At 47.1% G+C, this 17,769-nt stretch overlaps 1 protein-coding gene across 2 annotated transcripts; it reads left to right on the top strand.

Moving 5' to 3' along the window:
• The first annotated feature begins 453 nt into the window (after window positions 1-453).
• RHEBL1 (RHEB like 1) lies at window positions 454-17,265 on the top strand. Of its 2 annotated transcripts, none has more exons than XM_083599045.1 (8): window positions 454-641; window positions 6,274-6,345; window positions 8,357-8,424; window positions 8,761-8,843; window positions 10,512-10,568; window positions 12,493-12,540; window positions 14,846-14,930; window positions 17,046-17,265. In XM_083599045.1, the coding sequence occupies exons 1-8, from the start codon at window positions 590-592 to the stop codon at window positions 17,133-17,135; spliced, it is 555 nt and encodes a 184-aa protein (XP_083455171.1). In that variant the 5' UTR covers window positions 454-589; the 3' UTR covers window positions 17,136-17,265. The 2 variants fall into 2 exon arrangements, with proteins under 2 accessions (XP_083455171.1, XP_083455172.1); XM_083599046.1 differs by lacking the exon at window positions 454-641 and adding an exon at window positions 5,684-5,727.
• Window positions 17,266-17,769: the final 504 nt, after the last annotated feature.

The following is a 17,769-nucleotide window of genomic DNA, read 5'->3' as shown; positions in this document are numbered from 1 at the left end:
AACTTTTCTTAAGGTTCTAGATCTCATTGATTTAACTAACCCTTAATTTAGTCCTAGGCCTATTTGGTACTTTCAAGTACTTTCTAATTTTTAATGTTACAGTATTGATTCAAATAGTCTTTAAATTTCTTCCATATTTTTTTCCATATTTTAATATTTTCTGGGAAGCCGCCCAGAGTGGCTGGGGTAGCCCAGCCAGGGTATAAATAACAAATTATTATTATTATTATTATTATTATTATTATTATTATTAGGGAAGGGTCCGCTAAGCGCCCGGCTGGTTTCCCGCCCGGCGGAGCGCCTCACTTGCGCGTCGGGAAACGCCCCCCGCATCCTCCCCCGCGCCTCGCCTCCCCCCCCTCGCCGTTTTTCATGAATGGAAGGGGAACAACTCCGCAGCGCGCACGCGCCCTCTTCCCCGGGGCCAATGAGGAGCGGCGGCTGTAGGCCAGTGTTGTGGTCACGTGGGCGTTTGTAGTTGCGGCGGCGGCGGCGCCCGCGGCTCTACTCTCCGGCGGGCTCTTTCATCGCGCGGCCCGCCCGCCTTGCGGCACCCCACGCCCTCCCTCCCCACGCCCTGCGCCGGGCCATGCCGCTGGTGCGCTATCGGAAGGTCGTGATCCTTGGATACCGCTCTGTGGGTGAGGAAGTGGTCCAGATCGAGGAAGAGATGGGTGCCACCCGGGGAGGAGAGGGGGGCACGTGGCCGGGGGGTGGGTGCTCGGGAGGTGGCAAGGATTGGGGGGGCGTCTCCTCGCGTAGCGGGGGGCGGAGAGGTGCTTGCACGAGGGTCTGGCCGCGGAGGCTTGGAACAATCGAAGGGCGCGTGGGGAAGGGCGGGCAGGATCACGGGTGGGTGCTAAGAAGGGGTCGCGCGGAGTGGGGGTCCCGGGGGGGGGCTGGTCTGGAAGCATGCCATGGGTGGGGTGTGGGGGTGGCCGGAAAGCGTGGCAGGAGGAGGAAGCGGGTCTGGTGCGTGTGGCGAGGACGCTGCACGTGGTGCGCCCGGAGCAGCCCTTGCCATCCGGAGCGCGGGTGGGGAAGGCGGCGAGGATTGGGAGCAGCTGGGATAAATGACTTTTTAAAATATATTTGGGAAGGCTTTGGTTTTAGAGGGATGCGAGAGGACCGGGGAGGGGGGGATCGGCATCTCCAGGTGAGAAAGCGGAGAGGCGCTTCTGCGCCTTTCTAGCAGGAGGTGCGCGCGTGGAAGGGAGGATTTCGGCAGGTGTGTCCGCGCCAGGAACACCTGCCCGAGATTCCCTCCTTTCTCTACAGCTCTCTCTTAAAGGGGGGGAGGGGGAGAGCCCTGCCTTGGTCTAGGACTAGTCAGGTAGGTCTGATTATATGGGCGACTTTGCTGGGGTCTTCGGAAATGTAGGTAGGGGTGATTTGGGAAATGAGAAGAATAGGAACACCACCTGCATCCTGATCTTCATGCTTAAAATATCGGGAAGGGGCAGGCACCAAAATAGTAGAACTTGAATATTGACAGGATCAGGCCAAATGGAAAACGGGGCAGTGTGGGGATTGGTGCCCTTTGATTCTCTGAGCAGCCGGTGTTTGGGGATGGGCTGCCCTGCTCTCTGTGTTGTGGGTTTCCTGTCTAAGAGCTTCCTGGGCTTGAAGTTTGTACATCCTGAGACAGAAACATTTCTCCCTTTGCTGGTTGCACAGAATATTTGTTGCAAAGTGCCATAAATCTCTGCCAAGTGTGTGTGTGAGGAGGGAATTGTGTGCATGTGTGTTTTTTTTTTCTTTTTCAGGGGAAATCACAATGCTATTACAAGCTCCCTGCCCCAAACGTCAAATCTTAGCATGTCCTATCAAATACTTGTTTAGGTATAAGTTGCTGGGAGAATTTGTGCAGATCTGCAGTGACGGAGTTACAATTCTGCATGCATTTGCATCCAAGAGTAACACCCCCCCTTTTTCCCCCTAGTCACCTATTTATAGTGAACTGGAGCCCTCCTTGCCTGTCCAGAAAAGCTTTAGCGGCTCCTGAGTCCAGAAAACTTGTAGCTTCTGAACAGCTTATTGCCTGACCTTTCCTAGTTTCTCCTTGGGGAGTTATTTGCACATGCACATTTCCCTGCTCATCTGACCTCTTCCCTGAACACAAATGCAAGAGGTCACTTGGGGTCTGTTTTCTATTAATCCACATGCAGTGGGAGGAAATGACCAGAGGTCAGAGGTCATAATGGAAGGCTGGGTGGTGAAATGGCTTGTTTTCTTATATTAAGCCTTCGGCAGCCTTTTCTTCCTTGGAGTTGGGTGGGTAATATAATCTCGATGTGCCTGTGCGTGAGAATTTGCTTTTAAGGCTAGAGGTCCTTTCTGCGACAGAAGGGGTTAATACATTTCTAGTTGGCGTGGACCCTGTGTGCGTAATGTTTGGGTTGTTGATCCTCCTACTACAACCATCTGTGCCTTGTTTGAACAGGTCAAGCTGTAGCAAGAGTTCTGCTTTGCTGGTGTGGGGCTGTTGCAAAACAAAATGTTCCATGTTTGGTATGGGTAAATGCAGCCATATTTAATTGCACACCTCTGCTCTCTTGCAGCGTTGAACATCAATTGCCTTGGGACTGTCTTGTTGCTTGTCCTTGCAAACAAATGGTATTTAGGGGAGTGTCCGGCCATGTCATTCCCCTGAATGAGGTTAAGACAATGACTTCACATTTCAATTTACTTTTGTTTCTTGGTCGTGCTGCCCCCTTTCTTCTGTGTTTAGAGCCCATATTAAAAAGAATAAAGAGCCTCTCTTTGCTTCACAGATAAATTAGAGATGTCAGAAGGCTCTAGTAAGTTGGACTGGAAGAACCCTGGGTATCAGGTTGCCCAAGCTCATAAACATTCAAGGAATTTGAAATATTTCTTTCAACACAGCAAGGAGAATTTTAAGAATCCGTATTGCCATCTTCCCAACCTAGTGCCCTCTAGATGTTTTGGGCTACAACTTTCATTAGTGGGAACCAGTAAAGCCATGTGAGCTGGGGTTGATGTGAGTTGTAGTCTGGGGACACAAGGTTGGGGGAGGCTGTTCTAGTGCATTAGACTCAGATCTAAGGCACCTGGCTAAGCTAGTCTGCAGTAGAGAATTGCAACAGAGCAGCATCTTTAAACTAGCTTGTTGTTGTTTAGTCGTTTAGTCGTGTCCGACTCTTCGTGACCCCATGGACCAGAGCACACCAGGCACTCCTGTCTTCCACTGCCTCCCGCAGTTTAGTCAAACTCATGCTGGTAGCTTCGAGAACACTGTCCAACCATCTCATCCTCTGTCCCCTTCTCCTTGTGCCCTCCATCTTTCCCAACATCAGGGTCTTTCCCAGGGAGTCTTCTCTTCTCATGAGGTGGCCCAAAGTATTGGAGCCTCAGCTTCAGGATCTGTCCTTCCAGTGAGCACTCAGGGCTGATTTCCTTAAGAATGGATAGGGTTGATCTTCTTGCAGTCCATGGGACTCTCAAGAGTCTCCTCCAACACCATAATTCAAAAGCATCAATTCTTTGGTGATCAGCCTTCTTTATGGTCCAGCTCTCACTTCCATACATCACTACTGGGAAAACCATAGCTTTAACTATACAGACCTTTGTTAAACTAGCTACATGCTGTATAAATCCCTTCCCTTGTGGCTGAACTAAAAAGGATGCTGACTCAGCTACAAGATCTTGGAGGAGTGTGGGAGGGCAAGAGTTAACAACAAGATGTACAGGCTAAACAGATTCATAAATTGTTCTGTGCACACTTATGTTCAAAGATGTGAACGTGAGCCCAGATCCTTTCATGTGGGAAGTGCGGGAGCAATATGCTAAATGCTGTTAATACACCCCGGAGCTGCATCGTGGAGACAAATCTTTGCAGATCTTCTTGTTTTCTTCTGGCGCTTCCTCCATGGTCCACCAGGTGGGATGCAACATCTCTGGCTAGTTCACTAAATCCTTATGTACTTGGGCACAGCCCTTTCTTTTGTCACCAAGAGGAAGAAAGAGCAAAGACCTCTTCCTCTTGCCCATCATTCTGCCCGGACACTTGAGGTCCAGCGCTGAGGGCCTTCTGGTGGTTCCCTCCCTGTGAGAAGTGAGGTTACAGGGAACCAGGCAGACGGCCTTCTCGGTAGTGGCACCTGCCCTGTGGAACGCCCTCCCACCAGATGTCAAAGAGAACAACTACTACCAGACTTTTAGAAGACATCTGAAGGCAGCCCTGTTTAGGGAAGCTTTTAATGTTTAATAGGTTATTGTATTTTAATATTGTGTTGGAAGCCGCCCAAAGTGACTGGGAAAACCCAGCCAGATGGGCGGGGTATAAATATATTATTATTATTATTATTATTATTATTATTATTATTACGTTTCCCCCACTTCTGCTCATCCCATCTTCTGCTCCAGATGACCTCTTGGGCTTGTGGGCTTCCCCCAAGGCATGAGATGAGGCCCACTCTGCATGTACCAGCAGATGTCTAAGCTGCTGGCTCTTCTGTTTTCCTCCAGACGACTTGGCGACACACAAACAGCCTTGGGGAACCAGCTTTGTAGCCTAATTAGGCACAACATTTCAGCCCATGAGCCAGTCTCCTTGCATTCAGAGACGTGTGTGTGTTGCCAAACTCAATTTACGCTGAGGAGGAGCCCATAGCTGATACACGGCTATCCAGATATTGATCCGCAATACTAAATGCTGTATTTGCTTGATGGCGTTAAATAAAACAACATTGCCTGAACTGACCCCAAAACAACGACTTACAAATTGGTACTGGCTAAAAGCTGCTGACATATTGATTGCTTTTCACTGTACAGGGGGTGGGGAACCCCTTTCTCATCTCAGTTGGATTAATACTGCAGGATTTGAGACACGGTACATATATCTAAGACTGTAGTCCTGTGCTCATTTATCTGAAAGTAATGGGACTTACTTCGGCAAAAGCTTATATACATTGAGCTGTAAATTTAGTAGATGAATTTGTTTAAGAGGGAATCAACAAGATGATTGATATTAAGCAAGGTAAAGGTAAAGGGACCCCTGACCATTAGGTCCAGTCGTGGCCGACTCTGGGGTTGCGGCGCTCAGCTCGCTTTATTGGCCAAGGGAGCCGGCGTACAGCTTCTGGGTCATGTGGCCAGCATGACTAAGCCGCTTCTGGCGAACCAGAGCAGCACACGGAAACGCCGTTTACCTTCCCCCCGGAGCGGTACCTATTTATCTACTTGCACTTTGATGCGCTTTCGAACTGCTAGGTTGGCAGGAGCAGGGACCGAGCATCAGGAGCTCACCCTGTCGCGGGGATTCGAACTGCCGACCTTCTGATCAGCAAGTCCTAGGCTCTGTGGTTTAACCCACAGTGCCACTTGCGTCCCAATTAAGCAATGAGTATGTTTTAAATTTCTTGACTGAATAACCGAGTGATGTAATCAATTTGTTAAAATTAAAAATTAAAAGCACGAAATACCACAACTGAGGATTAACCATCGAGAGTTTTATGGTGCCTTAAACACAAGGGTTTGTTGTATCAGGTCATTTTGTGTAAGAAAGTCCACAAGTGGACTTGTTGTATCTGTATGTACAGTTTGTAAAGGATAAGTAAAAACAGGGAAGTTTCACAACACTTTTATTGAATGTGTGAAGTTTATAATTGGCTGGCAGGTATTAAGAATATATGCGGGCATGCCCATCTATACACATGCCCCAGTATGAAGAAAATTGTAAACAGAGGGTCCCAAAAGGCATGAAATGTAAGAGCTACAATTTGTGACAAGTATATTCAAAGATAGTGTTTTCCCCTAAAAGCCCTCCACTCTGCAAATTCACATCAGATCTTCAAATCAACTGAATGTGTTAGTGTTTTCTGTATATCAAATAGTACCATGAAGACAACTTTCATTATTTACTTCCCCCCTTTGAAGATCTGTCACCAGGCTAAAAATTCACATTTGCAATTTTTTAGGTTTCCGTGAACCAATTCCCCCTGCCTCTTTTGAGTTCCTCCAGATTATTCTAGAGCTCTCAACCATTTGTCCATTGCCCACCTTGAGTTATCGCAGGGGCGATAGTGGTTTAAAACTAAATTACTTTGCTCTATCACTGTGTTTCACCTCACCCCAGTACTTAAGCATGGGAATTTCCTTGACAGGTGGGGTGATCTTAAACTGGGAATCAGTGTAATTTGGGGGGGACCTGCTGGAGGTGTTTGTTTTCTTCTGAATGCTGAGTTTATCGGCTGCTGAGATCCAAAGAGCACACCTGAGGCAAGACTTTCTTTTCTCATCTTTCCTCTTCAGGTAAAACATCCCTTGCACACCAGTTCATTGATGGGGAGTTTCTGGAGTGTTACGACCCTACCGTGGAAAGCAGTAAGTGTTTCTGGGTATATCTGGGCTCTTGTTTGTTATAGTCAAGCAGTGAGCAAGATAGAGGGAAGTTTTGATCATGTTTTCTTTGACCCATGGGCAGAGCAATAGAGCCCTATTTCTGTACCAAGCGAAGCAAAAACAGACTGTTTTGGGTTTCAGGTGATGCTAAAAGTCAAATAGCTCTTGTGCATAGCTGGGATGTTGTGTGGAAAGCTCAAGTGTTTTCTCCCCAGTGATAAACGGATTCAGTAGCACCTCTCCTCACTTCCTGCCAGGCCGCAAACCCTCCCTCATCGCAAGAGTCCTTTCCTGTTTTCGAAGGGGGCTGCCACTCACACCCACTTCATACAGCGGAACATTTTTTAGGTTATCTGAAGGCCAATTTCCCCCATAAATCTGCCTTGTCCACTTCCGGTTTGCCCTGTGTGGTGATCACTCCTGGGGAATTACTTTTTTTGGGGGGGAGGGGGGAGATTTATCTACCCAAAACATTTCCCTGAGTTGGTATGGCGTCAGATGTTTTTAGCGATAATTGTCTGTTGGGGTTTGTGCATGTATTGGAGCTTGCCACTTTTGTTCCTTTGTAACTGCCTGGGCTTGGTAGCTGACAATTATTATTTGTACAAGCCAGTGGGAAAATAGTAAATGTGCCCCTGAGCACATGCAGAATGCCTTTCCATTCCTACTGAGCAAATGCACCTCCTGCGAATTCTGGTGCTGTCCTGCAAATAATCAGGTTAATCTAACTCTGCCTGGGATCTGGATATAAGCTGTCATGACACACACGAAAAACATCTTTGCCCGTAGTATGTGGACGGGCTGTTTTGTAGAACCACTTTGCCTGCTTCTACTAAGCAGTGACTGGAGCCAAAAGTTTCAGGGGTCCTTTTGCAGCCAGCTTCTTCGGCAGCTGCTTTGGGGGAAGCTAATTTACTCCAGGCAGATGCTCCAAAAAACATAATGGCTATGATCAAAACAATCCATATCTGCACCTGGGCTTTTGTGGCTGTTCATTTCTGCTTTAGCTGTGCAACATACGCACACACTCTCTCCTTGCCAATTTACTCTTTAAATCCAGAATGCAGCAGCTAGACTGGTGATGGGAGCGGCCGCCAAGACCATTTAACACTACATTTAACCTACACTGGCTCCCAGTACGTTTCCCAGCACAGTTCAAAGTGTTGGTGTTGACTTTTAAAGCCCCAAACAGCCTTGGTCCAGTATACCTGAAGGAGCATCTCCACCCCCATCGTTCTGCCCGGACACTGAGGTCCAGCTCCGAGGGCCTTCTGGCGGTTCCCTCGCTACAAGAAGTGAGGTTACAGGGAACGATGCAGAGGGCCTTCTTAGTAGTGGCACCCACCCTGTGGAACGCCCTCCCACCAGATGTCAAAGAGAAAAATAACTACCAAACTTTTAGAAGACATCTGAAGGCAGCCCTGTTTAGGGAAGCTTTTAATGTTTGATAGGTTATTGTATTTTAGTGTTTTGTTGGAAGCCGCCCAGAGTGGCTGGGGAAACCCAGCCAGATGGGCGGGGTATAAATAATAAATTATTATTATCATCATCATCATCATCATCATCATCATCATCATCTCCCTTGTGCGTCTCTCCCACACCCAAGTTTTTTTTAAACACTTTCACGACGTGCAGAAAAGCCATAACAGACGAGCCCTGCATGTGCACATAGCAATATTTTCAAGGCCTCTGCTCCTTGAGAGTTTTCCCAATATCTGTTTTGCGAGAAGACGCCGCGAAAGCAATCACTTTGCTGTTGCTTCCTCAGCTCAGGTGAAACAGCATTGGCTTGACAGCCAGGCAGTGATGGGGACACAAGGGACAGATTATAGTGGCTGGCCGAGGACTAAACTGGCAGGGGGAGAAAGGGCGGATAAAAATAGCTTGAGCACAGAACTTTGGGGTGGAGCCAAGGATGTGGCTTAGTTTGGGGAGGGGTGCAGCAGGCACAACGTTGCTGTAAATTGCCTTCTTCCCTCGCTTCCCACTTTAGCTTACAACAAAATGTTGATGCTGGGAAAGGATGAATTCCATCTGCAACTAGTGGACACTGCCGGGCAGGTAAGAGAGGTTGTCTTTGTTTGTCTATTGATATTTCACTGCTCTCCCGCAGCACTGTGGCCTATGGGATTAATTGCTTGCTTTGACACACGGTCCCGAAAGGCCCATAGTGCAGGGAGGTATCTTGAGAAAATTCATCTGAACTTTGCCAGAGATCCATTATCTGGGCAGGAGTCACGTCCTGAAGCATGGTCCACACACATGTGCATTCATGGTCCACACACGTGTGCATTCATGGGCTTCAAAACGGGCCGATTGCTGAACTGGGTTGTCTTCAGATTCACGAAACGTATCGAAATTGAAGAGCCTCTTCCTCTCTGTTTTGTTTCTGTCCAGGATGAATACACGATCTTGCCTCACTCATTTACCATTGGCATTCATGGCTACGTGTTGGTGTATTCCGTTACATCTCTCAAGAGGTAAGAAGGCCAAGAGTTTGGTGTGTTGATGGAGGCTGCTCTGAACCTTGTTGGTTGGTTGACCTTAGGGCTGGGCGATATCTGGTTTTCAGTAGGGTGGTACCTCGGGTTACATACGCTTCAGGTTACATACGCTTCAGGTTACAGACTCCACCAACCTAGAAATAGTACCTCGGGTTAAGAACTTTGCTTCAGGATGAGAACAGAAATCGTGCTCTGGTGGCGCGGCGGCAGCAGGAGGCCCCGTTAGCTAAAGTGGTGCTTCAGGTTAAGAACAGTTTCAGCTTAAGAACAGACCTCCGGAACGAATTAAGTACTTAACCCGAGGTACCACTGTATTGCAATACAGCTAAACATCATGATACAGTGGTACCTCGGGTTTCAAACACATCAGGTTACAAACACTTTGGGTTACAAACTCCCCTAACCCAGAAGTAGTACCTCGGGTTACAAACTTTGCCCCAGGATGAGAACGGCAATCACGCACCAGCGGCAGGCCCCATTAGCGAAAGCACACCTCAGGTTAAGAACGGTTTTGGGTTAAGAATGGACCTCCGGAACGAATTAAGTTCGTAACCTGAGGTACCACTGTATACCCATATATCACAATATTGGCTGGTTTCACGGGTTTTTCCTGCATTGTGTTTTTTGCCGGCGCCTGCTCTTGTGATTCGCTGCCCCCTGCAGGAGGCAGGTGGAGAGCTGAGTCGGCAGAGTTAATGGGCTGCAGGAATTGTCTGGCTACACGGTTTTTCCCACATTGTGGTTTTTGCATAGCACATGCGCACACACACACACACACACACACACACACATCATGATTCACGATACAGTCATACCTTGGAAGTCAAACAGAATCCATTCCAGAAGTCCATTCGACTTCCAAAACGTTCGGAAGCCGAAGCGCGGCTTCTGATTGGCTGCAGGAAGCTCCTGCAACCAATCGGAAGCCACAGAAGCCCCATCAGACGTTCGGCTTCCAAAGAACGTTCACAAACCGCAACACTCGCTTCTGGGTTTGCGGCGTTCAGGAGCCAAAACGTTCGACTTGCAAGGCGTTCGGGATCCAAGGTACGACTATATTGCCTGGTCAAAAATTATGAAACCAGTTTCACGCTATGGACTTAAAACCAGTTATGGATGATATATCGATATATCACCCAGCCCTGGTTGATGGTACAGAGCCTTGCTGCCTTGCAAATCTATTCAAATGATTTGAGAGAAGGTCCTGTAATAGCCTTAATTTTTCTCTTCCCAATTCCAGTTTTCCACGTTTCCATAACCCTTTCCAAATGCTCCACAACTGAAGGCCTCTGTTCTATTTCTGTTCTAAATGGAACCATTCAGATTAATGCTATTTTTTCACATATTCCAGTCAATTGTTGGAGATAAGCACTTGAATGGGGGACAAGATCAGCCATGCTGAGCTTTCTACTTCCGTGAAAATCAGTAGGACCACATTCAGAAATACAGTTCCCAGAGTGGTTTCATCATAGTCAATCCTTCTTCACAGGCAACTCTGGGAATTGTAGCTCTGTGAAAGGAAAGGGGTACCATAGTGCTTTAAATGCCTGTCGTGAATATGGTCTGTATAGCTTAACCTGAGTGACACTGTCTTGTGATCGAGAAGTGATGTCCTATCATTCTTCCTCTTTTCTCTCTTCTCAGTTTTCAAGTGGTAAAGTCTTTACACAGCAAGTTATATGAAAGCAGAGGGAAGACAAGGTAAATATTAATTTGGTGGCGTGCGGGCAGGAAAGAGCACAATTGGAAAGAATTCTAGAATGGAAGTAAACGCTCTTGCGAGCCTTCTTGTGAGGAATCCTATTCGGAATAAGGAATTTCCCTTAAAAAAAGGGAAACGTGTGTTTTTCTATGGAATGTTTGGGAGGAAATAAGACGGTAAATAACAAACTAAATATTGATGTATGTAATTTTTATTTCTTAATTATATTTTGTGGTAGTATGGTTGTATTATTTTTTGTAACATAAAATCATTCAATAAAAAATATTTTATTTTATTTTTTAAAAAAGGGAAACGTTGACAGCTATGAGGTGTGGGCATGTGCTTGGCATGTGCCACCAAAAGTCAGTCACATATGTAGGTCTGTGAGGGTTCTCCTTTCAGCACCCTTCACAAACTACAGCTCCCAGAAATCTTTGAGGGAAGACATGGCTGTTTAAAGTGGTATCATAGCTCTTTTACTGCATAGTGTGGGTGGTGTTACAATAATATGTGCTGTTTTTCTCGAAATTATTTCTATGGTTTAATAGAGTTTATACAGTCGTACCTTGGAAGTTGAACGGAATCCGTTCCAGAAGTCCGTTCGACTTCCAAAACGTTCGGAAACCAAAGCACAGCTTCTGATTGGCTGCAGGAAGCTCCTGCAGCCAATCGGAAGCCCCGTCAGACGTTCGGGTTCCAAAGAACGTTCGCAAACCAGAACACTCATTTCCGGGTTTGCGGCATTCAGGAGCCAAAACGTCCGAGTACCAAGGTGTTTGGGATCCAAGGTACGACTGTATATGTATATAGTTTTACTTCTAACCTTCTTTAATTGTTTTTTAATGCTTGCTTTTTCTTTTAGCCACCAGTCTGATCAAAGTTCAGGGACTATGGGAGTTGAGGTCCAACCATAGCTGTCAACTTTTCCCTTTTCCTGTGAGGAATCCTATTCGGAATAAGGGAATTTCCCTTAAAAAAGGGAAAACGTTGACAGCTATGGGTCCAATGGACGGCCACAGCTTCTCCACCTCTCCTCTAAGCCCAGGCTTTCCCAAACTCGGGTCGCCAGCTGTTTTTGGACTACAGGTCCCATCAGCCTGAACGGTCATCATTGCTAGCTAGGGATGATGGGAGTTGTAGTCCAAAAACAGCTGGAGACCCAAGTTTGGGAGACCCTTCTCTTAAACGACACACAGTGACGTGGTACAAATTGTCTCATGGAACCATAGAGTTGCAAGGGACCCCAAGGGGGTCATTGGGTGCGACCCCCTGAAATACAGGAATAATTTCTGATTGAGTTCTGCAAGGAGAGGAGCAGCTCACATCAGAAATGCATGCCTGTGATGGGATGTTGAGCTGCTTGTGCGTAAAGTTCCTAGTCCCTCAGTGTTTGGCTAAGTCCACAAACCACTGTCTGTAACGGAGCTCCATAAGCATGGCTCCGTCAGTCGCTGGCAGAATCCGACAGTGGGCGTTTACGGAATTTCTTCCAGCATAACAGCTCCTTAACGGAAACACGTCTTCTGGACTCTCTACGTGACAATTTCCGGCGAGGAGTGGGTGTCCCTATAGGAGGTCCTGAAACCTCCTCGCTGTTCTCGCTGGAATTGTCTCTGAGCCATTCTTCTGACTCGCTTTCCCTTGGAGCTCTTTCTCGCCCCCTGCTGGTTCCCTCCTCCGCTGATAAGTCTCTCTCAACCTCTGGGAGGCCTTGCACCACCGGTTCTTCCGATGACAGTTCCCTGACAATGCCCTTACAAGAGAAGTGCCACAGTTCTTGTCTTGGCAGCTCCTATGCAAGAGCATCCTTTGAGGCAGGAGCTGGTAACATGCTGAACCCCTGGCTGTTGGAAGTGCGTTGGTGAGTGGCTTTGGGTTTGAGCCCTCTAATTTTCCTAAGAATGTCCCTTTCTTTTTCGGCAGGATGCCGGTAGTGCTTGTTGGCAATAAAGCTGATCTGTCTCTAGAAAGGTAAGAGCTTTGCCATCTCTCGCCTGAGAACCAGGGTGGATAAAAATCAATTATTTTTTAAAAATAAAAATAAAAAAGCAGGGTTTTGGGGTTTTTTTTAATCGGATTTTTTTTTAATTTAAAACGGATTTTTTTTTATTTAAATTGGATTTTTTAAATAAAATGCTTTTGGAGGAAAAATCTTTCTAAAGATAGTTTTCTGTTTAAGTTTACATTATAGTCCAAAGGCTATTCATCAGGAAATAAGGATTTGTTTTGAGTTTTTCATGTGTGCTAAAACACACACCAGTTAACAAACATGGATACATATGCTATAACGTTATTGTCTTAGTTAAATAAATTGTTATTAAGGAAATGATTATTTTTCTCCTTCCAGTAAAGTATAGCAGAAAAGTTGTCCAAATAGAAATAATAATTTCATAATTGCCTGTCTTTGTACAGTGGTACCTCGGGTTGCATACGCTTCAGGTTACATACGCTTCAGAGTACAGACTCCGCTAACCCAGAAATAGTGCTTCAGGTTAAGAACTTTGCTTCAGGATGAGAACAGAAATTGTGCTCCGGTGGCGCGGCAGCAGCAGGAGGCCCCATTAGCTAAAGTGGTGCTTCAGGTTAAGAACAGTTTCAGGTTAAGTACGGACCTCTGGAACGAATTAAGTACTTAACCCGAGGTACCACTGTATTTCTAATAGTATAACCAAATCAGTGATTTTTGATAGAACTGTAAAAACTACTCTGAAAATTTATTATTCCAAAAATGAAACCTTCCTCTGGTTGTAAATATTAAGATTATACCAGCAAGAATGAGTCTTTTTGTAAAAAATAATAATGATTTAAATCAAGTCTTACCGACTAGTGATTTAAATTGATTTGATTTAAATCAAATCCACCCTGCTGAGAACATACAGCCTGAGCCTTAATGATGGGATGTGGTTGCTTCCGTCTGTCTCTTTTCAAACACCGGGCATAAAAGCAGCCATATTGGGATTGGGGAGGTTAATTTTTTTGTGATTAAATTTTTGATCTCTTAGAACAAATGCTGTTCCTTTATGTCTCTCACTAGGATCACATTCAGCTTCCCTTAATTGAAGATCATTTCTATTATCATTCCTTGATGATGATAATAATGGGAGGGTTGTTTTTTTGGGGGGGTTGTTTTCATGTATTCTCTCACACTAGGTATGCTTGCGCACGCCTTGCCACAGTATAAATGGTGCATTGTGCGAGCCGACCCCTATCTCCTTGCTGGGCTCCAATCTTGCCATATTCCAAACATTCATAACATTCCAAAGTAGAATTCTGCCTTGAATAGGCCCCTGTTGTAAGCGCCAAAGGAATCTGTTGGTTCCTGATTCTAGGGATCAGGGTCATGCGTTTCTGAAATGTAAAACATTTCTACATCAAAACGGGACTCTTGAGATTGACATGGGGGAAAATTCAGCATTTTGGTTTTGTGTGTGTGTGTGTTTGTGTGTGTGTGTGTGTGTTTTAAAAGGAGGTTTCTAGTCCTTGTGGAGGCAATAAAAGTTTTCGAAACACATCAGTGTTAGTCAAAAGCATTGAATGTAGATGAGAACTTAGCAGGGATGGGAACAAGTTTATTCTTTCGCCCTCTAAAAACAAAATAAAGGTAAAGGGACCCCGACCATTAGGTCCAGTCGTGGCCGACTCTGGGGTTGCGGCTCTCATCTCGCTCTATTGGCCGAGGGAGCTGGCGTACAGCTTCCGGGTCATGTGGCCAGCATGACTAAGCTGCTTCTGGCAAACGAGAGCAGCGCACGGAAACACCGTTTACCTTCCCGCCAGAGCAGTACCTATTTATCTACTTGCACTTTGACGTGCTTTCAAACTGCTAGGTTGGCAGGAGCAGGGACAGAGCAACGGGAGCTCACCCCGTTGCGGGGATTCGAACCGCCGACCTTCTGATCGGCAAGTCCTAGGCTCTGTGGTTTAACCCACAGCGCCACCCACGTTCCTAAAACAAAATATTGCAACCCAAATAATGTCCTAAATAATTCTGTACTTGTCCAAATATTTCCTATAACGCACCCATACCTTTTTCAGGCATGCAAAGTAATAATAATAGGAATAATAATAACTTTATTATTTATACCTCACTCTTCTGGCTGTGTTTCCCCAGCCACTCTGGGCAGCATACAGCACTGTCCGATTTATTTTGATTAATTTTACCCAGCTGCTTAGCTGGTCCCAGATCTTCAGCATCAGGTGTCTCAAATGACAACCTGTAGTGGTGAACTGATGTCTCCCCTGCTTTCATCTCCTCCCCTTTGTGTGTGTGTTTTAGCCGTCAGGTGAAGACTGATGAAGGCCGGAAGCTTGCTGATTCTTGGGGCGCCGTGTTCTTGGAATCCTCGGCGAAAGAAAACCAGGTACGATACCTGTTTGTTGTACTCTTGCACTGAGAGGCAAAGAGAGGTACCGAGTGTGACTTTCTGATGTCCACAGAAACCTCTCCTTCTTCTTCCAGCGGTTTGAGCATTGCCATGACTTTGTTTTTGATGTGGAATGAGCAGGCGGCCTCTGTTTCAGCTTCCAGAATTTCAGAGCCCCTGAATCTAGGAATGGGCAGTTTCCTCGCTTATTCTTTACTGCCTGCGGGTGGCCCTGCGATCTAAACCACTGAGCCTTTTGGGCTTGCCGATCAGAAGGTCGGCGGTTCAAATCCCCACGACGATGTGAGCTCCCATTGCTCTGTCCCAGCTCCTGCCAACCTAGCAGTTCGAAAGCACGCCAGTACAAGTAGATAAATAGGTACCACTGCGGCGGGAAGGTAAATGGCGTTTCCGTACGCTCTGGTTTCCGTCATGGTGTTCTGTTGCGCCCAAAGCGTTTTAGTTATGCTGGCCACATGACCCGGAAAGCTGTCGGTGGACAAGCGCCGGTTCCCTCGGCCTGAAAGTGAGATGAGCGCCGCAACCCCATAGTCACCTTTGACTGGTCTTAACCGGAGGTCCTTTAAGTTTACTGCCTGTCATAAGATAATTGCAAAGGTAGGCGCAGGTGTAATCTCAAGTGCTTCCAGTTGCAGAAGGGAGACTTGCCCCTGGCCCAGGCACCTCACCAAAGAACAGATAAAACAGGAATAAAGACCTTGTCCAAACCCACCCACCCACCATGTTGCTGGACTCCCATAATCCATGACCGTGCCGGCTGGGGCTCATTGGAGTGGAGCAACATCCACAGGTTTGCCATCCCTGCAAACCTCAGAAGGATCCTCACCATCCTCAAAATGTCAGGGACTGGACTGAGGAGGAATGGTGGGTTTTCTGAACCTTCCCAAGGGCAGGAGGACAGTATTGATTTAGAATAGCGGCTTGCAGAAGGGCATAGTCCAGAGGGGGAAAGCTGGGAAATACTGGGTGAGGAGCAGCTAGAAGAGCACTAGGAGAGAGACAGCTGGCAGATTCAGTGTCCTTGGACTGCATTCCTGAAGCCCCCCCTTCCACTAATAATAATAATAATAATAATAAATTATTTATACCCCGCCTGTCAGGGAACTGCCATTGGAACTAGAGGAGGAGGAGGCGAGGCTCCACAGCGATGCTGGAGAGGGGCCAAGCAGGGAGAGAGGCAGGTCTCCGGCTGGGGAAGAAAATCAGCGCAACACCAGGGATAGAGGGGGGCCGATGGGGGAAGCAGAGAGCAGGCTCCAGGACTCTTCACTGGACACCAGCGGGGAGAGGACAGGTCCTCCGCTACCCACGCCCTCCCTGCGCAGAAGACTTCCGCGCAGGGAGAGTAGGAGGAGACTGGGCGTCAAACAACTTTTATGTTGGAAAAGGTTTAAGAAACGCCCACTGACGGATTCTGCCAGCGACTGAACAGCCACGGAGTGGATGGCTGTCCAGCGAGAAATGGTTTAACCAGCCAACCTAGCCCAGAGTGGCGGCTATTTACGCACAAGCAACCCCTAAGGCCATTACACCGCCCATCTGGCTGGGTTTCCCCAGCCACTGTTGGCAGCTCCCAACAGAATATTAAAAACACGATAAAACATCCCTAAACTCCCCTAAACAGGGCTGCCTTCATTTGTCTTCTGAAAGTCGGATAGTTGTTTATTTCCTTGACTTCTGAGGGAACGGCGTTCCACAGGGTGGGTGCCACCACCGAGAAGGCCCTCTGCCTGGTTCCATGTAACCTCACTTCTCGCAGGGAGGGCACCACCAGAAGGCCCTTGGAACTGGACCTCAGTGTCCGGGCTGAACAATGGGGGCGGAGACGCTCCTTCAGGTATTCTGGGATTTCCCGTCATAGGAGTGACATAGATTAATGGGGATGGAGAGGGTGAGCCTTTACTGGGAGCAACGCCGTTTTTTAGCGTGATTATTAAAGAACTTATCTGGTAAGAATGCTCCTTTTGTTTGGCCTGCTTAATTCCTGCCACCGGGGGAGGCATCTGATTCCCCGAAGCCTGACAAACGCAGCAGCGTTCCCCTTCCGCTCTTGGGTAACCCAGGTGCGTTTTGCCTTTCTGTGCCTCGCAGATGACCCAAGGTGTCTTCACCAGGATCATTGAGGAAATTGATCGTGTGGACAACTCCTACGGCGAACAGCGCGGCTGCACCCTGATGTGACGATGCTCCTTTTCCCTGCCGGAAGCTGTTCTGCTGGTGGGAGGGGGGGTGTCGAGAGAGTCAGGCCAACTCAGGGCAGGCATCGCAGCTCCTGAGAGGCCCTGAAGAGCAGGTCTGGAATAGCTTACGGGTAATCCACACACAAACACAGTATACCTCATTGCCCGTCCTCTATACAAGACGGCTACGTTTTGCACATTTGTTTGCTGGAAGCAATCTGTGTATGTATATGTGTATATGTATATATATAGATATAGATATATAGATATGTATTGCCAAATGTTTACAGAACCGGGAGGGTGTGGGAGCACAACAGGATCTATTTATGTTTTTTGACGGAGGAGCTCTTCTGTATATTTATAACCGTTTAATTAATAGGCGCACAAGTTTACACACATAGGTGTCTGGTCACTATTCAACATAAAGGAAAGGCAGCTGAATGTAAGTTTTTCTCAGTGGGATCCATTGAGAGGGGCCGGTTCTCTGGTCTGTAGTTCTCCTTCCGTGGCAGCTGTGAACTCCTGTCCCGGGAATGCAGTTGTGTTTTTCAGCCGTGCCTCTTCCAAGTCGTTGCCTTATTTTTGGCGGGGTGAGATTTCGGGCTGCAGACTGGATCCAAAAGTGGATTATTTTC

Source organism: Podarcis filfolensis (genome assembly GCF_964270895.1).
Source record: "Podarcis filfolensis genome assembly, chromosome: 2".
NCBI classification, from domain to species: Eukaryota; Metazoa; Chordata; class Lepidosauria; order Squamata; family Lacertidae; genus Podarcis; species Podarcis filfolensis.
This window is presented reverse-complemented; position numbering and strand designations above follow the sequence as displayed.